Source organism: Mesoplodon densirostris, chromosome 4, assembly GCF_025265405.1.
Source record: "Mesoplodon densirostris isolate mMesDen1 chromosome 4, mMesDen1 primary haplotype, whole genome shotgun sequence".
Classification (NCBI taxonomy): domain Eukaryota; kingdom Metazoa; phylum Chordata; class Mammalia; order Artiodactyla; family Ziphiidae; genus Mesoplodon; species Mesoplodon densirostris.
Genome location: NC_082664.1, coordinates 119,055,980 through 119,077,671, shown reverse-complemented (window position 1 = coordinate 119,077,671; position 21,692 = coordinate 119,055,980). Strand labels below are relative to the sequence as shown.

The 21,692-nt window shown below is 42.9% G+C and overlaps 1 protein-coding gene across 1 annotated transcript in view; it reads right to left on the bottom strand.

Annotated features, from left to right (window-relative positions):
* Nucleotides 1-20,772, bottom strand: part of PTPN9 (protein tyrosine phosphatase non-receptor type 9) — an 83,682-nt gene extending 62,910 nt beyond the window's left edge. The window contains exon 1 of the mRNA XM_060096974.1: nt 20,526-20,772. Within this exon, the coding sequence (XP_059952957.1) occupies nt 20,526-20,588 (63 nt within the window). The 5' untranslated portion in view covers nt 20,589-20,772. The remainder of the gene's footprint in view (nt 1-20,525) is intronic.
* Between the last annotated feature and the right edge of the window lie 920 nt (nt 20,773-21,692).

The window sequence follows — 21,692 nt, the reverse complement described above, 5'->3', positions numbered from 1 at the left end:
AAGAACATGTTTGTCTGAATACTTGCCAATCTGATTATGAGAGCTTAAAACTGAAAATAAAGAGAGAAAAATTCCCGGATAAAACTGGGAAAGAACATCGGGAACAACATAAGAAAAGCAATGGGAGAGGTAACTATTAAGCCACAAAAGAAAATATCTGAAAATTAAGTTGCCAATATCTTAACTGAAGACATCTAGGGAATTCCCTGGTGGTCCAGTGGTTAGGTCTCTGCACTTCCATTGCAGGTGGGCACACACGGGTTCGATCCCTGGTTGGGGAACTAAGATCCTGCAAGCCACACAGCGCAGCCAAAAAATAAATAAGTAAGATAAAATAAAAAGGACTGAAGGAAAGAGAAAAGGCAAAGGAATAAAGGAAGTTTATTATTTTTTAAAAAAAGATCTATAATAGAGATATCCAAAATCAGTTAAAGTTTATGAATTTTATGAAATAAATAAGACATGGTCCCTATTCACGAAAATCTGAGTTTAATGAATTTGTGAATGCAGTATGCCAATGATGGGCAAATCTCATTCAAATCTTAAAGGGGGAAGTGGGATGGCAGTGTGTCTCAAAATGATATTCCCAGTAGAAATCCATAAACCACACTAAAGAATTTCTGAATGAGGATAAAAGAGAGTAATGGACATGATACAGCTGCTGGAGTACACTTCAGCCTGCTCAATAATGGAGAATATAGATTAGTTTCTTGGTTCAGATCCCCAAATTGGACTGGTAATGATGATGTTAGAGATAGGAAACTTCAGGTACCTCATCATTAGTTGGATATCAAATTTATCTTAAAATTGGGTAGGGATTGAAAATCTGATAAAGTCTTGCTGACAGTTTCATTCTAAAAGGATGAGGGGGGACTTCCCTGGTGGTCCAGTGGTAAAGAATCCATCTTACAATGCGGGGGATGCAGGTTCGATCCCTGGTCAGGGAACTAAGATCCCACATGCCGCAGGGCAACTAAAGCCTGCGCACCACAACTACTGAGCTCGCACACCTCAACTAGAGCCCACATGCCGCAAACTACAGAGCCCATGCGCTCTGGAACCCGCGCCGCAACTACAGAGCCCACATGCCCTGGAGCTTGCACACCACAACTTAGAGAAGAGAAAACCTGCACGCCACAACTAGAGAGAAGCCCACGCACCACAACGAAAAATCCTGCATGCCTCAACGAAGATCCTGCATGCCCCAACTAAGACCTGATGCAGTCAAAAATAAATTAAATAAGTAAATAAATAAATAAATAAATAATAAATCTAAAAAAATTAAAGGATGGGGGAACTACTATACTGGGCTTAATCCAGACCAAGAACATAAACTAGTTGAAAAACTGAAAGGGTCTCAAAGGGAAAGTAACCATGTAATCTTTGAAAGTGTGATAACCAAGGAGCTTCTGGGTTGGTGAACACACAGAGATTTGGGGAGAGTGCCCGGAGAGGACATGGAAGTTCTGCACCTCTTCCCACATACCTTGCCCTATGCATCTCTTCCATCTGGCTGTTCCTCAGTTTTTGTAATGTATATAAATGTCAAATCACTGTGCTGTACCCCTGAAAATAATATAATATTGTATATCAATTATACTTCAATAAAAAGGAAAAAGAAAAAAAAGAGAGAGAAAAGGTTGATAGCCAACAGCTGAGTGCTGTCAGAAGGATGCAGTAAAGAGAGCAAGTCCTAGATGTGGCACCAGTAATCCTGTATTAAAGACCTAGTTCTGCCACAGCTATGTGCCCTCAAGTCAGTCAAAACTTTTCACACCATAATTTCCTCATCCAAAAAAGGATAATACCCGCCTACTTCACAGGATCCAATAACTGGCTATCTGGGAAGGCATTATGTGAACCTTACTACACATCAGTAAATAACACCAGACCATTAACAAAATTAGCTATTAACAACAGAAAATATTTATTGGGTATTGAGCTCTAACCACCAGTCAGATACTTAGTTTTACAGGGATTGTCAAGTCCTCTCAGTGGCCCTAGGAGGTGGATACTCTCATTATCCCCATATGACAGTTGAGGAAACTAAGATTTCCAACTGTTAGGTAACATGCCCAAGGCCCCCAAACAAAAAAATTGGTGGAACCTGACTCAGAATCCAGGTTTTCTGACTCTAGAAAGCTCACATTTTTATCCATTGTGCTTTATATTGCTTTCAAAATGTAGATTTCACAAAAGTAAATCTCATAATCTAAAACTCTAAAAGAGAAGGCAGTTGTTGGTATTTTTTTAAAGAAATCCTCAAAAGCAAGATTCTGACAATAAATTGTGCAATTAAATATGAATTATACCAATTCAAATTTATTTTTTCTTTTTGGGGGGTGGGAGCAATCTGGCTTACACTTAAATTGGATATGATATAACCTATTGCTTTTGTTAAAATTGGGGTATAGTTGTTTTACAACGTTGTGTCATTTTCTACTGTACACCGAAGTGGAGTAGGGTTCCCTGTGCTAGACAGCAGGTCCTCATTAGTTCTCTATTTTATACATATTAGTGTATATATGTCAATCCCAATCTCCCAGTTCATCCCACCCCCCTCCTGCCAATTCAAATTTAAAATGAGAACAAGCTAAAGAAACCAGTAGTATGGTTGCACAGCATTCTCCAAGGAGTACAGATGTTAAAAGCACTCCCACACATACACACATGTACAAAGGAAGAGGGCACAGCAAAAAAAATAATAATAATAATAGAGTGGTGGTTCTGACCTAAAGGAAAAGTGCTGGGAAAGTCACAGCCTAGAATGAGCCAAGGCCCGTAAACTAAAGATAACAAAAAGAGCTTTGTGAGAACTGACTAGTTCAACTCCTGCTTCTTTCATTTCTCTATCGAAAAGTACAACCTTCGGGCTTCCCTGCTGGCGCAGTGGTTGAGAGTCCGCCTGCTGATGCAGGGGACATGGGTTCGTGCCCCGGTCCGGGAAGATCCCACATGCCGCAGAGCAGCTAGGCCCTTGAGCCATGGCTGCTGGGCCTGCGCGTCCGGAGCCTGTGCCCCACAACGGGAGAGGCCACAACAGTGAGAGGCCTGCATACCACACACACAAAAAAAGATACAACCTTCAACCTGAAGAGGGGAAGAACAAGCCTTGTGGAAAGCAAGAGCTGAAGCTCAAAATAATAGAGCCCCTAATTATTCCAAATCAGTTCAAGCCTCCAGACCTACAAAACCTAACAATCCTGGGAACTCCATGGGAGCCTGATGAACATTTGCTATAGAACTTAAAAGACAAGAAAGGTGTCAAAGCCTGAGGATGAGCAAACATAGTCCTAACTTCAAGAGGGGGCATCTACTGAGAGCTACAAAAGTTCCCAGTCCCTGACAATTTTGACATCAATTCTTGGCAAACTGCACAACTGATCTTTCTTTCACATACATATACACCTAGCCCTGGCCAATAGATTCTTTTTTTTAAAAGGTGAGTTTGAGCGAATTCCCTGGCAATCCAGTGGTTAGGGCTCAGTGCTTTCACTGCTGGGGCCCAGGTTCGATCCCTGGTCGGGGAACTAAGGTCCCACAAACTGAGTGGCGCGGCCAAAAAAACCCAAAACCAAACAAACAAACAAAAAAATGGGCTTTGAGCTTTTAGGAAGGGGAATACTGATCACCAGAAGTGATTTACTGAAAACAAGTCTTTCAAGAAAGGATACATTAGACTGAAAAGTAAAGGAATGTACTATACAGCAGTGCTACTCAAAGCGAAGTCTTACTTCAGCAGTCTTACTTTACAGTAGCAGTGGCATCAACCTAGGAAGTCAGAAATGCAGACCACAGGCCCCATCACAAACCTGTTTAATCAGAATCTGCATGTTAACAAGATCCCAGATGATTCTTGTGCATATTAAAGTTTGAAAATCACTGAAACACAGAACAGACCTACTTTCAGCAAGGCATTTGATGAGCATTTCATGGCATCTTTGTGGACAATAAGATTTCCTTCTATTAATTTATGTATATTTGCCAGTCAAAATGTCAAGCAGTTGACTACTTACCTCATTTAATTCTCATAATAACCCTACAAAGTAGGCATTATTATCTGTAATTTGCAGATATTCACAGTAGCAAAGATTAAACAGCACTATCTGCCAGGCACTGTTCCAAGGATTTCACATATATTGTTATTTAATCCTCATAACAATTCTTTATGGTAGGTACTAGTATTACGTACATTTTATATATGATGAAACTAAGGCAGAAAGAGATTAAGCTACTTACTCATAATCCCAGAGAAATTTATGGTACAGTTCTTAACCACTCCTTTCTATGGCCAAGTGTGCTGCCACAGTGGGGCAGACGATACCCTGCGGGAAACAATAAACAAACGTACCCAAAGAATATTTAAAAAAAAAAAAAAGATTTTAAAGGAATTCCCTGAAAGGAGGGAGACAAATAGACTAATGTTTATTGAGAGCCTACAGTATGCTTGCCAGGCCATGAGTCAAGCACTTTGCATCCATGTTTTATTCAATCTTTCCAACAGCAGGTATTAAGACATTTTATATATGAGGAAATGGAGGCCGAGACAAGTTAAGGACCTTGCCAACTCACACTACTCGTGATGATACAACTAAGATTCCAAAACCAAGTCTGAAGCTCACACTCTTTCCCTTGATTTGCTCTGCATCCATCCCTGGCCTGGTCCCATTGCTATAAATGACTTAGATAAGGGTACTGGGTCACGATGACGATGTAAGAGGAGAGATAAACTAAGAGAACAAATATATTGTAAAAGAGAAGACAGATCTAAAAGATCAAAACAGGACAGAACAATGGGCTAGAATGGTACTCAAAGGTGAGGCTTTGGAGTCAGACAGATAAGGGTTTGAATACCAGGTTCTACCACTTATTGTTTAGAATGCAAGCAAGTTACTTCTTTGGGCCTTAATTTCTACACCTTTAAAATGGGAGTAATAACGCCACAGAATTGGTGTAAGAGGGGAGAAAATGTAATATTTGTAAAGTTTTTGGCTCATAAAGCTCAACAAATGGTAATGAACATTAAATCTAACAAAATGATATTTAAGAATAAGTGCAAGAAAATTAATTTTAGAGGCACCAGATGAAATTTAACAGAAGCACATAAGAAAAGACTTAGGGGGCTTCCCTGGTGGTGCAGTGGTTGAGAGTCCGCCTGCCGATGCAGGGGACACAGGTTCGTGCCCCGGTCCGGGAAGATCCCACATGCCGTGGAGGGGCTGGGCCCGTGAGCCATGGCCGCTGAGCCTGCGCATCCGGAGCCTGTGCTCCGCAACGGGAGAGGCCACAACAGTGAGAGGCCCGCGTACCGCAAAAAAAAAAAAAAAGAAAGAAAAGAAAAGAAAAGACTTAGAAATCTTAGCTGACTTGAATCTATGCGTCAACAGTTTGCTAAAACTGCCAAAAATTATTTTGAATTTGGAGCACATTAAAGAAGCATGGTGCCCAAAACAAGGGGCCTATCAGACTTCATTTGTAATACTGTCTTCCGTTCTGATGCTAAACTTTAAGAAGGTCACTGGCAAATCAGAATCAGTCCAGGAAAAGATGAGAATGGTGAGATGCTTTGAAAACATGGTAGCTAGTTCCTTCTTTCCTGGTTCTATATTCCCTCCCACTCCACACAATGAAGCTATCTCTCACCTGCTTCGCTCCCTAATAAATAACACACCACCCCCCATACCTCCTCCCCTCCATCTTCATCTCCCTCTTTCCCTCCCTCCCCCTCTCCTCTCCCTCTCCCACACATCAAGCTCAATTTTGCCAATGTCAAACGGATCCAACAGGAGTGACTTGAGGACTTCTAGTCCAACACTTTAGGATTCAGCACGTCAGACCTGAGGCTAATCTGGCCCTGGCCTGCAGATTAGACCTGCTGTTGCTAATTGACCCCAAATTTAACTGGCCCTCCTGTTTTCTTCCTGAGGCCAAGCCCAACTTATGCCTCAGGTGACCGAATCCTGAGTGCCACACATTCAGGAAACTGGGACCATGACCTAGAGCTTCATTACTCCCTCAAAGGCATACAGGTGGCTGGGAGATTGTAATTAGGCAACGTCAGTCATTTCAGACCTCAGCCATCTCAAACTCACTGCATCAATACTTCCAAATCCAAGGAGGCCTCTCAGATAAACTAAAGGACAAACCTATTCATGCTCATAAAATAGTACAAGTAGATCAGCTTACTGTACCTCAGAGGCCATTTGCAAACCTACAAAGAATGAAGCCTGGAAAAGCTGCCTACAATCTGGCTGTCCTCACTGCCGTGCCCCATTTTCAACTCTGAACAGAACTGGGCTCAGCTCCCAGGCAGGACTCAGACAGTAAAATCTGGTAACTCCTAGGTCCAGATTCTAAGAGCAAATGACATTGGAGTAACACGAGCTTTCCTATGGACTGGCCTTGTCAAAGCTGGCAGGTTTTCTTGGCTGAGTCAGAACAGCCTGTGTCTTCTTTCATTCAATACTCCCTTGGAAGCCAAGCATCTCTCTAGGTAATGCCATCTGCAGTGGACATCAAGTGTCTCAGTGCCTTGTTTTGCAGACATCCTGGTTCCATTTCTATTTCTCAAGTAGATAAGGGCTCTGCTCTTTGTTTTTATTTATTTATTTACTTATTTATTCTATTTATTTTTGGCTGTGTTGGGTCTTCGTTGCTGCGCACAGGCTTTCTCTAGTTGCAGTGAGTGGGGGCTACTCTTCATTGCGGTGCACGGGCTTCTCATTGAGGCAGCTTCTCTTGTTGCGGAGCACGGGCTCTAGGCATGCGGGCTTCAGTAGTTGTGGCGCGTGAGCTCAGTAGTTGTGACTCGCAGGCTCTAGAGTGCAGGCTCAGTAGTTGTGGTGCACGGGCTTAGTTGCTCCACAGCATGTGGGATTTTCCCGGACCAGGGCTCACACCCGTGTCCCCTACATTGGCAGGCGGATTCTTAACCACTGCACCACCAGGGAAGCCCTCTGCTCTTTCTTTGGATCAGAGGAATCACGGTAAATGCTGGTCTTTGAGAACCTTGCCTTACTGTTCCTCTCCCTTGGAACAGCACAGTTCTAGTACAGAATCAGATGATTCCTGCAGGTTTCATCCAGTTCAGACTAGCTCTAACACCCAGAGTTCCAGAGCCAATCAGTAAATCCAGGCCTTCCCTTTCTGAAGTGAGCCTAAGTGTCTAAACTCACTTCTGGATCGTTTCCCGACAAGCACAACAGCACCCTAGTTATTCTCCGGACTACTAGTTCTCAAACTTGAATGTGCATTTGGAGACTTGTTAAAATGCATATTGTTGGACCTCACCCCTAGAGATTCTGATTCAGTAGATCTGGGATGCACTTGAATACGTGCACTTTTAACAAGCTCCGAGGACATGCCCATGTTGCTGGTCTGGAGACTACACACTGAGAACCACTGCTCTAGATCAACAATATTTCAAGTCATTCCCAGAACTATACTGGGAATGGGGGCGGTGGCGGGGGGAGATGAGGACACTATACATATATGGGTTCGTTTGCATCATAACACTCAGTGCTTTGTCCTACACAGAAAACTCCTTTTTCTCCTACAGAGTAAACCTCAACTGGATCTCACAGGTGAAATATTCAGGAGTTCAAACAGATGACAATTCACATTCTAACAAATCATTAACATAGATACATCCTGTAACCAATAAATGGTACTTATGTAAGAGATTCTAGGCTCAAGATCAGCAGCCAAAGGAGAAGTGGAAGTAACACCTATTCTCTTTCCTTTGACTCACCAGCCGCATGATTCACTAAATGAACTAAAACCCGTAAAGCACTTTGAATAGTGCTTAGCCATTATTTTTTTACTGTGGTAAAATATATAAAATACTTATAATTTTTACCATTAATAAGTATACAGTGCAGTGGCATTAAATGCATTCACAAAGTTGGGTAACCATCACCACTATCTATATCCAAAACTCTTCCATCACCCTCAACAAAAACTGTGTACCCATCAAACAATAACTCCTCCTTTCCATCTCCTCCCAGCCCCTGGTATTCTACTCTCTGTCTCCATGAATTTGGTTATCTAGGTACCTCATACATTTGTCTTCTGTGTCTGGCTTACTTCAGTAATCATAATGTTTTCGAGGTCTATCCATATTGTATCATATATCAAAATTTCATTCCTTTTTAAAGCCGAATAATATTCCATTGTATGTATATACTACATTTTGCTTAGCTATTCATCTATCATTGGCCACTCGGGTTGCTATGACATGCATGTACATGTATCTATTTGAGTGCCTGCTTTTAATTCTTTTCTAACTTTGTTTTTTGTTCGTTTTTGGCCGCGCTGCATGGCATGCAGGATCTTAGCTCCCCGACCAGGGATCGAACCTGCACCCCCTACAGTGGAAGTGTGGAGTCCTAACCACTGGACTGCCAGGGAATTCCCTGCTTTTAATTCTTTTGGATATATACCTACAAACGAAATTGCTGCGTCATATGGTAGTTCTATGTTTCATCTTTTGAGAAACCATCAGACTGTTTTCCACTGTGGCTGTACCACTTTACATTCCCACCAGCAATGCCAACATTTGTTATTTTCTTTCTTTCTCTCTCTCTCTCTTTTTTTAAATTATAGCCATCCTAGTTAGTGCTTAGCCACTATTATTATCACAAGTTTGAAGTGGGCTTTTACAATTACTTGTAGCACTGTAAGGACAGCATGACAACAATCAGAGGTTCTGACTAGTTTCCATGTTCAAATGGTCTTAGCAATTTCATTCAAAACACAAGTTTCTAGTTGCTTCTAATTTTCTCACAAAATCACCTCCAAAGCTAACATTTCCCTAGCTTGATACCAACTACGAAAGAAAATGATGCTTTGGGTGCTTAAAGGAAAAAAAAAAAGATGGATGGTTTTCAATTTTTTAAAAATGTTTCTGTTAACTTAATTCCATAACAATGCTGAGTTTTTCCTATAAACAAAATGGTATACCAGCATTCAGTACGAGAAATGTCAGATGGTTTCTCTAAAACATTTAGAATCCTAATCTAAAAAGATTTATTTTTGAAAACAAAAGTATGATGGAAAATTCTGTATATTTTAATCTTACTAGCTATATCCCTGACCTAGCCAGAAATATCATTTTCTCTTCACTTCTGGAGTTTCCTGGGACAGAGAGCTAAAGTCAATGAGACAAACGGCCATTCCCAAATAAATCTGTTTTCTTTTGCTCATGTTCATGTTCAAGGTTTCAGGTCTCTCTCTTAGTAACTCTTTTTCTTCCTTTACAAATCTAAGAAAGAGAAAATTTGTAAGTATAGAAAGTAAAAAGGAGAAAAAAATCATTTTTTTGGAAAAATTTTCATCCTCAACTTTTATACTTGGCGAGAGTTAAGAAGGGAAATCTAGTAGTAGCTTAAGTACAGACAAAAACATGGGTAAACTGAAGGTGTCATGGACAAAACAATTTAAAGAGCTGTAGTCTAATCCTAACTACCAGTAGGCAAATATACCATATATACTTCCCCATTATGCTGATAATAATATCTGAAAGATTAAACTCTACCTATAGAAAACTAAAGACTGGTTTTATAAAGGCAAAGAGCAGACCTACAACATTCTGAGAGGTACAACCAGAGACCTATATGAAACTTCGAGTTCACTGACCCCATTAAAGCATATAATTTTTCATAAATGTACAATAAGCAGCTAGGAACAATTTAGGCACATCTCTGTAGAGAAACTTGTGAATGGCTGAAACCAGGAACTTTTAACCCACAAACGCCAAGAAAGAGCCGTTTCTGGTGTATATGTGTATAGGCGTGTCATACATAGAAACACGTAGTTAAGAGAGATGAAGTTTACTAGAGAGAGCACTACCTTTAATCAGAAGAGTTTGAGTTCCAGTGTTGCCTCCTCGGTGGATTACTGAAAGCCTCTGAACATCATTCCTATGTCAGGAAGATAATCAGCCTAAACAAAATAATACTTCATGGGTGTGTGAGGAATAAATAATTTCAGTGTATACAGTTTCACTCATTCTTCAGCAAAAATATTTTGAACTCTCACAATGTACACTAAGGATGTATAAGATTGAGTCCCTGCCCTCACTGTAGATAAGAGGTCCTCCTCCTTGGTGGGTACCCCACAATTCAAGAACTGCCTACAGAGAACTGGAGGGCAATTCCTTAAGGACAGAGAGCCCTCAATCCGTGCTGAACAAGAACCTAGCACACAGCAACAGACAATAAATGACTGCTGAAGGAACAAATTGTATTTCTGTTTATGATCTGTTAAACCTTCCTCTTAGTAGACGTTAATATGAAAAGGAAAAGAGATTGATACATAATAATCACCTCACTCACTTGGAGGAACAGAGACACTTGGTAGCAACACAGAAATATTTGGAAGGGAAAGCAAAAATTACAGTTCCCATTATCATCATTCCATGGCAGAACTCAGTAGTGTTCTGCTTGTCATACAAAATCTCCCCATCTCTGAAAACCCCTGCAAAGGCTGTGGAAATGTCTCATTTTATCTTCTGTGATGGTTATGCTGCAAAATAATTATGTTTTAGACTGGAGTTTTTCAGTATGTGAAGTCAATTGCAGAAACCAGTATTTGGGGACACAGAATTTGAATAGTTAATGTGTGAACCAAAGACTTATCTTGAATTAAAAAGTAAGAATTTGGGCTTCCCTGGTGGCGCAGTGGTTGAGAGTCCGCCTGCGGATGGAGGGGACACGGGTTCAAGCCCCAGTCTGGGAAGATCCCACATGCCACGGAGTGGCTGGGCCCATGAGCCATGGTCGCTGAGCCTGTGCGTCTGGAGCCTGTGCTCCATAACGGGAGAGGCCATAACAGTGAGAGGCCCGCGTACCACAAAAAAAAAAAAAAAAAAAAAAAAAAGTAAGAATTTGTAACTCTGTCCCTAAGAACTACAAAAAAACTCTTCAGTTATAAACTAGGGTTTTTCAATCTTGGCACTATTGACATTTTGGGCCAGTTAACTTTTGGTTGTGGTAGGCTGTATGCCCACCATTATAAGATGTGTGGCAGCATTATTGGCCTCTACCCACTAGATCCCAGTAGCACCCCCCAACTGTGACAATCAAATGTATCTCTAGTCATTGACAAATGTTGGGTGGGGGTGTGTTTTAAAATCACCCTGGTTGAGAACCACTGAGATAAACAGTGGAGTGAGAATTTTTTTCACAAAGGCTGTTCAAATAAGATATGGAAGAGGATATAAACTGTCACTCTTTGCACTCTAAATATGAGTCATTTTTAGATCATCAGATGACTATTTGAAGTTTTATCTGAAAAAAAAAAAGATGATAATCAGTGGACCTAAAGAAGAAATCTATAACCTAGAAGAATAAATAAACAAATGAACCAATGGATAGTTCATTAAGTGTTAACAGCATAAAATGAGCACAGGTAGGGACTTCCCTGGTGGCGCAGTGGTTAAGAATCCGCCTACCAATGCAGGGGACACGGGTTCGAGCCCTAGTCCAGGAAGATCCCACATGCCACGGAGCAACTAAGCCGGTGCACCACAACTACTGAGCCTGCGTGCCACAACTACTGAAGCCCACGCGCCTAGAGCCCGTGCTCTGCAACAAGAGAAGCCACTGCAATGAGAAGCCCGTGTACCACAACGAGGACCCAACACAGCCAAAAATAAATAAATAAAATAAATTAAAAACAAACAAAAAAATGAGCACAGGTAGCCTCACTACCACCTTCTAGATACAGTATTCGTGCATGGCAACTGTCAGAAGTCTTAGACTACCTAGAAATCTTCTATTTCACTGCTACAAAGTAGGATTCTTAATTTTTCCTCCTATTCTTTTTTTTTTTTTTTTTTTTTTTGTGGTACGCGGGCCTCTGACTGCTGTGGCCTCCCCCGTTGCGGAGCACAGGCTCCGGACGCACAGGCTCCGCGGCCATGGCTCACGGGCCCAGCCGCTCCGCGGCATGTGGGATCTTCCCGGACCGGGGCACGAACCCGTGTCCCCTGCATCGGCAGGCGGACTCTCAACCACTGCGCCACCAGGGAAGCCCTTTCCTCCTATTCTTATCTGAAAAAAATTGTCTCCTGTAGCATAGAGGGCAAGAATACTATTATCGCAGATATCTACTGAGCATTTCGTAACCATAAGAGATTTTACTTAAATTCAGCAGGTCTCCTAAAAGCTCCTTAAGGAAAGAACACAAAGCAGACTCAAAAATATTAATTAAAATGCCTGGAGCCACAAAGCAAGCCGGGGATTCCTGAAGTTTACCTAAGACTTATTGCCATCATCTCCCCAAAGGCCCAGATTTCACTTGTAAATAGCTCTGTTTAGAAAGAAGCCAGATTTGCATTAATCTTAAATACTGTGATCTCACCAGTTAATAGTATAATACCAAACCTGTATAGAGCATGCAGCACTTTTCACAAAAAGTTACTCGTTTTATAATTATAAAAGAAACATATGGTCATTGTAGAGGATATAAAAAACTTATTTTAAAAAAGACTGATTTCAGTAATGATGTCTATTGTGTAATAATGAGGTATAGAAAAGCAAATGCAAAGGTAAAGATTAGCCAGTTGTTCAAGCAATGAAAAAGTAATTAATGGATTAATGTCCCCAAACACTTCAGTAATAAAGTCATGGATGGCTCTCTTTAGAATCTACCCATCAATTCTAAGAATAAACTCTGGTTTCATAATAATTCTATCAGGCTAGTCAGATCTGTGCCACCCATGCTGGATAAAAAGACAAGAAGTGTGCGTGTGCGTTTTGAATGGATTATTCCAGAGGAAACCAGTACATATAACAGAAACTGTCTTTCCCAGAGAAAAAATGGAATACTTTCCTCAGAAGCAAAAATTAAAGAAAAAGTCACCTCTAATCTACCGTTTTCGTTTCATCACTTTATAGTCTGGACCTAAGAGATAACCAATCCTTAATAAACAAACAACTCTTCCCATGCGCTCTGAAGCTTCCCAGCCTCCCACTCCCAGCCCGCATCCCCAGGCCATCTCAGTTAGGTTCTAATGAGCCTTTTCAAAATCATATATGAAAGGGCTCATTCCAGTAAGTACAGGCCCTTCAGCACTAAACAGTGCAGGCTAAACTACCTGTTCTAGGAATATCTGCCCCTACTCCAGAGGAAGAGGAATAGAAAACAGTGATTAGGGGACTTCCCTGGTGGTGCAGTGGTTAAGAATCTACCTGACAGGGCTTCCCTGGTGGCGCAGTGGTTGAGAGTCCGCCTGCCGATGCAGGGGACACGGGTTCGTGCCCCGGTCCGGGAAGATCCCACATGCCACGGAGCGGCGGGGCCCGTGAGCCATGGCTGCTGAGCTTGCGCGTCCGGAGCCTGTGCTCCGCAACGGGAGAGGCCAGGACAGAGGCCCGCGTACCGCAAAAAAAAAAAAAAAAAAAGAATCTACCTGACAATGCAGGGGACGTGGATTCGATCCCTGGTCCGGGAAGATCCCACGTCCGGGAAGATCCCACATTCTGTGGAGCAACTAGGCCTGTTCGCCACAACTACTGAGCCTGCGCTCCAGAGCCCGCAAGCCACAACTACTGAGCCCGCGTGCTGCAACTACTGAAGCCCGCGTGCCTAGAGCCCGTGCTCTTCAACAAGAGAAGCCACCGCAATGAGAAGCCCACACACCGCAACGAAGAGTAGCCCCTGCTCGCTGCAACTAGAGAAAGCCCACGTGCAGCAATAAAGACCCAACGCAGCGAAAAATAAACTCAAAAAAAATTTTTTTTAATTTCATAAAAAAAAAAAAAAAACAGTGACTATTCCAGTGTCCAGAAAGGCCAACCAAGGATCTCTTGTGTGGAGGCATAGGGTGGGGTGGTGGGGGAGGATAGTGATTGATTTGGAAAAAGGAAGTACCCCTAATTGTCTGAGACATCAAGGCAGAATGATAAAACTGGTGTGAAATGCCTGAAATTGCACTGAACATCCAAGCATCTGAACAAATAACCAGAGTTAGGGGTTATGACATTTAATCTTGACACTGCAGTGGACCAGCCATTCTACTATAAAATGGGTCTTAATATGTAGAAATCAAAGTTGGAGTATTCCAACATTACTATATCTTTTCCAACACAAAAAAGGTATACAAGTCATAAAATGAGACTCAGATGTACTGATCTACAATGAGTTTTAACTCTTACCTCTGTAAAACAGTTCAGCTCCTTTTTAGAGTGTCTGTCTTACTTTTCAATTCATTAGTAAGTATTAGAGGTCAGGTTCCTTGGGGAAAACCTCCAGGTCTCTTTAACATTCAAACCTAAAGCCCAAGACCCTTGATACGCTCAGAAGTTTTAAGAGAATAAAATTCTCACATCCAGGGCCTCCCTGGTGGCGCAAGTGGTTGAGAGTCCGCCTGCCGATGCAGGGGATACGGGTTCGTGCCCCGGTCTGGGAGGATCCCATATGCCGCGGAGCGGCTGGGCCCGTGAGCCATGGCCGCTGAGCCTGCGCGTCCGGAGCCTGCGCGTCCGGAGCCTGTGCTCCGCAACGGGGGAGGCCACAACAGTGAGAGGCCCGCATACTGCAAAAAAAAAAAAAAAAAAAAAAAAAAAAAAAAAAAAAATTCTCACATCCAAATGAGATTTCACCTAATTGCTAATTACAATATCTTTAGTTACTGGCAATAACGAAAAGAATGAGTTTTCTTCATCTATCCCTCCTCTCCTTCCCCTCTGTGGAAGGCCTCAACATTATGAATCATTTGGTCCTTGACGTATGGTTACTTCCACGGGGACAGATGACATTTAGCACAGGACATGTGAGGCTGTGGGAAAAGGGAAGTTCTTGGCCACAAGAACCAGGACAAAACCCCTGCCCTTGGGAAAAATTCCAAAAATCTCTGAAATCCACTGCAAGGCAGTTAAATTTTTAACTTTAGAAAATCCCATTATAAGAACACAAACCATGGCACAGAATTAAAATAGTTTTTTGAAAACTATACAATGAAGTTGCAAGATAACTGTTTTCTGGCATTCATAAAAATCCATGCTAAGTGATGGTCCCCAGCATGAATGAACATTTTCCTCCCTTGGGATTGGTTTAAGCTAACTTGGCTCTAAAATCTTTCACTATTCAAAGACGGAGAATATCATGATAATGGCTAACTTAACTGAGTGCTTACTATGTAATGCATTACTATCTATGTGCACTAGCTTATTAAACTTTACAACAATGCTATAAGCTCTACACAACATGAACTCTAAAATAAAAATTTTCTTTGGAGGCTTTGAAAATCAATACTAGTAGATTACTTGTTGCAACAACTTTTAAAAACCCATGAATTATTTTTAATGTGATAGAAATACTATGTAAGATATTAAAACCATCTAAAATGAAGATATGAATAAAAGCATAACTACTTTAGAAAACTACTCTACTATTCTGTCCTATCGGTCATTACTGGGAAATCCATGAAAACCCAAAAGACGCTAAAAGGCTGTAGTTCCTTAGATATTCCATCAAATAGCCTTATAATCCTAGCTAAAAGTCTTCCTGTTATGGTTTATTGCAAAGAGGGTGTTCTCCTCACAACTTACCCCAAATAGACGTAACCCAAGGTGCCCCACTTTCTGTAGGTTACATGGACATAGAACAGATGAATAAGACACCCTTAACTATCCCTGGTGGTCAAGTTAATTATAATTTAGCAAATTTGATAAAATTACCAACTTCAGGTCAAGTTACAAATGTGAGTATATGCTTTGGAAAAATAAAATTAAGACAATAACATAATAAGAATGAAGATTAGTACTGAAATGTAGAAATTACCCTTCACACTGGCAAACTTACAATTTTGCCAACCTATTAAGGCTTTTATATTCACACATAAAAATATCAAAAAGAGAATGCATTCCTGACACAAAAACACCTTGGCTTTTACAGTTTGGAGAAATAATATTCTTCATATTTGGCTCTAAGAATAGTTATTTCTCTTATACAAAAGAAAAAGGGCACATTTTAAAAAATAAATTTTTATTGTGACCACACCTCAAAACAGAGAGTTGCCAACTCTATCTTAAGGAACCAATTTTTTCCAAGAGTAATTTCCATCATAATTTCTTGCACAGGCTGTACAATATATTTCTGCTAGCAATAAACAGGTCTGAGTAAAGGTTTTCCAAATTTTTTCCTGTCTGCATTTTTAAAATTATATTTTAAGAAGCATCATCAGGGCTTCCCTGGTTGCGCAGTGGTTAAGAATCTGCCTGCCAATGCAAGGGACACAGGTTCGAGCCCAGGTCTGGGTAGATCCCACATGCCGCGGAGCAACTAAGCACGTGCGCCACAACTACTGAGCCTGCGCTCTAGAGCCCATGCTCTGCAACGAGAGAAGCCACTGCAATAAGAAACCCGCACACTGCAACGAAGAGTAGCCCCTGCTCGCCGCAACTAGAGAAAGCTGCACACAGCAACGAAGACCCAACACAGCCATAAATAAATAAATAAATAAATAAATTTTTAAAAAAAGCATCATCAAAATCAAACACACATTTCAATACCAAAACCCACAAAATTAGCTATCATACACCCATGTAGGCATCTTATTAAACTGGTTAATTGCTTCATGAGATGTAAGGTAGTTAGTATAATAGAGGGAACATTTGCAGTGGAGGCAGAATAACCTAGAGCTGGGTGGAAATCTTGGCTCCATCACTTGCTAGCTATGCGAACTTGGGCAATTTCCTCCTCTCAGTCTGAGTTTTCTCGTTTGCAAAATGAGATAATTATTCCAATCTTATGAGGATTAACTGTATGTGAAATGCCCAGCACAGAGCCTGACTCAAAGCAGGAGCACAGGAAACAACTACTATTATTACTCTGTTGTTATTCATGTAAACTTCTTAAAGGCAAAGCATACTTTTTTCTTGTAACTCAACTGTAGGCTTTATAATATTGAGAACTGAAAAACTAAAGGCAAGGAACATCATAAGTTACAAAGGACTTGGTATAATATCAGTTCAGCACATGCCTAGATAGGAAATGAAACTATGAAGTAATAATGATGACCTTCAAAACATATATAAAAATAAACATCCTTATTTTTTTTAATTAATTATTTTATTTATTTATTTTTGGCTGCATTGGGTCTTCATTGCTGCGCGCAGGCTTTCTCTAGTTGCGGCGAGTGGGGGCTAGTCTTTGTTGCGGTGCGCGGGCTTCTCATTGCAGTGGCTTCTCTTGTGGAGCACAGGCTCTAGGCGCGCGGGCTTCAGTAGTTGTAGCACACAGGCTCATGGGCTCTAGAGTGCAGACTCAGTAATTGTGGCACACGGGCTTAGTTGCTCCGCGGCATGTGGGATCTTCCCGGGCCAGGGCTCAAACCCGTGTCCCCTGCATTGGCAGGCGGATTCTTAACCACTGCACCACCAGGGAAGCCCCCGTCCTTATTTTTATAAGCCACTCTGAAAGGAGACGACGCTATGTACAAATCACATATAGAACTACTTTTCATCCCACAAGTATTTCCTGAACGTCCATTGAGTGCCAGTCATTATGATTAGCAATGTGTGTATGATGGTGAGCAAATGCAGACACAGTTCCAAGCCCCACGGAGCTTCCAGTCATACAATCATACAAATAGTGTAAACTTGTGATAAGTGATATAAAGGACAGTACATGGTACTCTGAGAGCCAGCAGCAGATCTAACCTAACTGGGGAGATCAAGGAACGCCTTCCCGAGGAAGTGAAAGCTGAGAGCTGAAGGATGAAGAGGGAATTACCAGTGGAGGGTATTTCCAGACAGAGGAAAGCAACTTGTGCAAAGACCCTGTAACAGAAGGAAACAGGCAATAATGCAGGACCAAAAGGCCAGTGTGCCTGGAGCAAAGATGAAGTGTGAGAATTAGATAGGGATCTAAACCGCACAAGGGCTGAGGCATTGTAGACCATATTCAAGAGCTGTAACAATCATTCAAGAGCTGTCAATCCCAAGAGCGATGAAAAGCCACTGAGGGTTTTATGAATGCTTATTTTGGTGGCAGGTAGGCCAAAGGGAAGATGCAATCAGATTTGCAGTTTGCCTTTGGTTTCTCAAATAAGAGCTAAGGAATGCAGATGGATCAAGTAGAAAATAAAAATTCTGTCATGATATGACAGTAGCTTGGACTAGGATGATGATAATGGTGGTGGTGGTGGAAGAAGTCAAAGAATTCAGGAGATATTCAGGAAAACCTGATGATGTATAACACACAGGCTGAGGGAGAACAAAGTATCCAAGAAAACTTTTGGGTTTATGATTTGCATGACTGTATAGAATGAGGTACCATTTGAGAGGGATCTGCTCCAGAAACATCTTTAAAGCAATTTACACACCCCACAAAGGGTCTGAAACTGTGTTATCCAGTTTGATCCCCTACTTTACCCATGAAATAGGATTCCAAAAGATTTTTTTTCTATTTCCAAAAATCAAACTGACTCTCAAATGTACAAGATTTTTCCAACACTGAAGATATTTCAAAGATTCTGCCACAAGCTTTGAAATCAACTCCAAATGAGTTCTAAAACTGGTTTGAACAATGAGGCAGCATTATGGAATGAATATGTCATTTCCCATGACAACTACTTTGATAAGACTAACATGCATTTGCTGCTGTTTAATTTAGGTATTTTAAAGAAATCTTAACAGTTAAGAGTACTCTCATGTGATATTAAACTAAAATATGAAATTTTATCTGGCATTACCACAATTGGAATTATGCTTTTATGTTTGTGTTTCAACATTTTGAAGTGTCTGTAAAAAACTTGGTATTTTGTAGGAAAACATACGGTTAAAAAAAACCCACATAACTTCTTGATCTTAATATATATATATTTTACTACTTCCATCCAGTCCTTGTTAATTCCCATCACATTCATTCGATGTAAAAGATTTTTACTAAACACAGTTGCATATATGTATACACATATACAGAGTAAAGCTAATACTTTATCAACACTATGAATGCTTTAATATTTACTTTTCTCAGTTTTAATTTTTTAATTCACACCCAAATGGCATTTTCATAGTGGAATACTGATGCCCTCAAGTCTTAGAAACATAAAAACTTCAAATCTGACTAGCCTTAGGAAAAGAAGTGAAAGAGTTTTGCCACTTTAAAATCAACGGAACACCATCACACCTTAGTGCTGAAGTACTGATAGTATTTCCCTAATTTTGGCAAGGTGAGCTCCTTGGCCATCTGCTTGCATTAGGCCCTGACTAGCATTTTATTAACATTAATTTCAGTTACCAGGATATTACTACTGCTTATACAGAGCAGCAGATTTTTTTTCCCCATGCTGATTTTATCTCTAGGCGTCAAAAGAAAAGACTGTGGTCTGAAGCCAAATATGAAAAATGTCATCTCCACAAATGAGGAGAAAAGTCAAGGGCTCTTTAAAAGTCAGGTCTTAAGCCCATTAACCAATATTAGTTTGTAAAACCAGACTGTCTCCACACTAGAGACTGTACTACCAAATGTGGTCCTTTGGGAGCAAGGGCTGACAAGCTTGAAATGGGTTACCAGCATAGTTCACCTTTTTCTTATTTTAGGGTTTTTTTGTTTGTTTGTTTTGTTTTTAAACAAATCAGACCATGGCTATATTTACTTGAGCATGGGTGTGGGCAGTGCCAAGAAGAGACAGCGAAAAGACTTTAGGGTTCCAATCTCAGCTAACAAGACTTTCCTACCATCCTCAGAAGGAGTGGTCCATGTCTCCCCAACAGGAATGTGGGCGAGGGAAAGTTATAAAGGCCCTGAGCTCTTCCCTTACCCAAGCCCCCCAAATGACACGACAAACCACTTCCTTCTGGGAACTGAAAGTCTTAAGCTTTAAGGGACAATGAAGCTCAATGCAGGCTTCAGAAAGATGGAGACAGTGAGATGAGACGCGGGCAGGGAAGTGGGGGTGAAGGGATGCGCCCAGCGGCAGAGACCTAAATAGGGCGGTCAAGGCTAGGGACTTCGGGAGCCTGAGAAGGCCTGGATCTTCCAGAATCTGTCCAAGTAGGCCACAGCCCTCTAAGAAGCCCGAGGGGCTCGTCTGAAAATCTAGGGCATCTATGGACTCAGTGCCTATCACTGTCCTGGGGAGGGGAGACAGTCCCCGCAGGAATCCGGCCCCCAAAGTGGGGCTTTTCCTGCCCTTAAAAAACCACAAACCCTCACGGAATGAAGCAAAACACGTACAGGGATGGCAGGGCCGGAGGCAAAGTAGGTGTTCTGCAAACGTCGGGGACGGGGAGATATTGGCAGAGGTAAAGGGAGGCCCCCAATTCAAGAAACTTTAATCATCACCGGATTAGGGGGAGGGGGCAATATGCGACCGGTAAGCAGCAGACAGAAGAGGCCGGGAGCGAGAGCAGCGACCAGCAGCGCCCCCCGGCTTCGGGGGATGACGACCTGGGGCGCGGCCGCCGGGGGCGGGGGGTTGGAGGCCACCGCGGACCCCCGGCCGCGAAGATCACAGCCGGGCTAGGCCTGAGGTGTCCGGACACACCCACCGCCGCGGCCGCAGCCCCGCTTACCTGCTCCTCCTCCGGGGTCAGCTCCGGCGCCATGTCGGGCTGGGGCGCGGTCGTGGGCTCCATCCCGCCACCGCCGTCGCCGTCGCCGCTCCCGCCCGGCGGACAGAAGTCGCCCGGGAGCGCGGGGAGCCCGGTGCGGTGGGCCTCCGCTTCCGCGTGCCCGCGCCTCAGCAGCCCGGGGCCGGCTCGCGCATAGCTAGGCCGGCGGGGCCCGGCGCCCGCAGCGGCCGCAAACGCCGCTTCTGTTTCCTTAAGAAAAAGCTCTCAGAACTGTCGCTCTCTTCTGGGCGGAAATCCTTTTTTATTTTCTTCGTTCCGTTCCTCACACTCCCCCACCTCTCCCGGAAAAAAAAAATAGTGCAGGCGAGGAGCTAATCGGGATTAAAAAAAGGAAACGTGAAATCGAGAACTTTCTAAGCCCAGAACGAAGGGCCGCGGGGGAAATTTTCGGAAGGCCGCCGGCCTCCTCGGCGTCCAGCTTCCTCGGCGGCGTTCCGGCTCCTGCAGGAGTCCTCGGGGATGCGGGGCCCTGCGACCTGCGCTGCAGCCTCTCAGCCCCGTTCCTCAAAAGCCGCGGTGACGGGAGGGAGGGAGGGAGCGAGGGAAACGCGCCCCCCTCCCGGCTCAAGGCCAGCGCTGCGGCCGCACTGCGGCCGCCCGAGCCCCCCGCGGCTCCATTGAGAAACTGAGCGTCTCATTCACAAACAGGCGACGAGGAGGGCCCGGCGGAGCGCGGACGCCGTCCGGGAGGGGGAGACAGAGAGGAGCCCGGGGGCGGGGGCAGCGGAGCTAGAGGAGGGGGACGCCAAGAGGAGGGGGCGGGGGAGGCCGGCGGGGGGAGGGGAGACCCAGAGGGACCAGGGTGGGGCAGGGGCTTCGGCGACTGGAGGAGCGGGGAGCGAAAAAAAGGAAGGAAGAGTTTGAAGAGGTTAAGCTCCTTGGAGGAGGGAAAAAATGCATATGTTTGAAAACTAGCTGCTCACGGGCACCTGGCCTGGGGTTACTTGCTACTACCACTTAACTTGTGAGGAACCCGCAATCCTCATCTATTTCCACGTCACTTCTTGACTGAAAGACCCTGAAAAGTGTGCTTACTAAGTCCAGGATGCGCAGGTGGAAGGAGCAGACCCTGTCAGCTAGCTGTTCGCGGCCCTAGCTCGCTCTCTC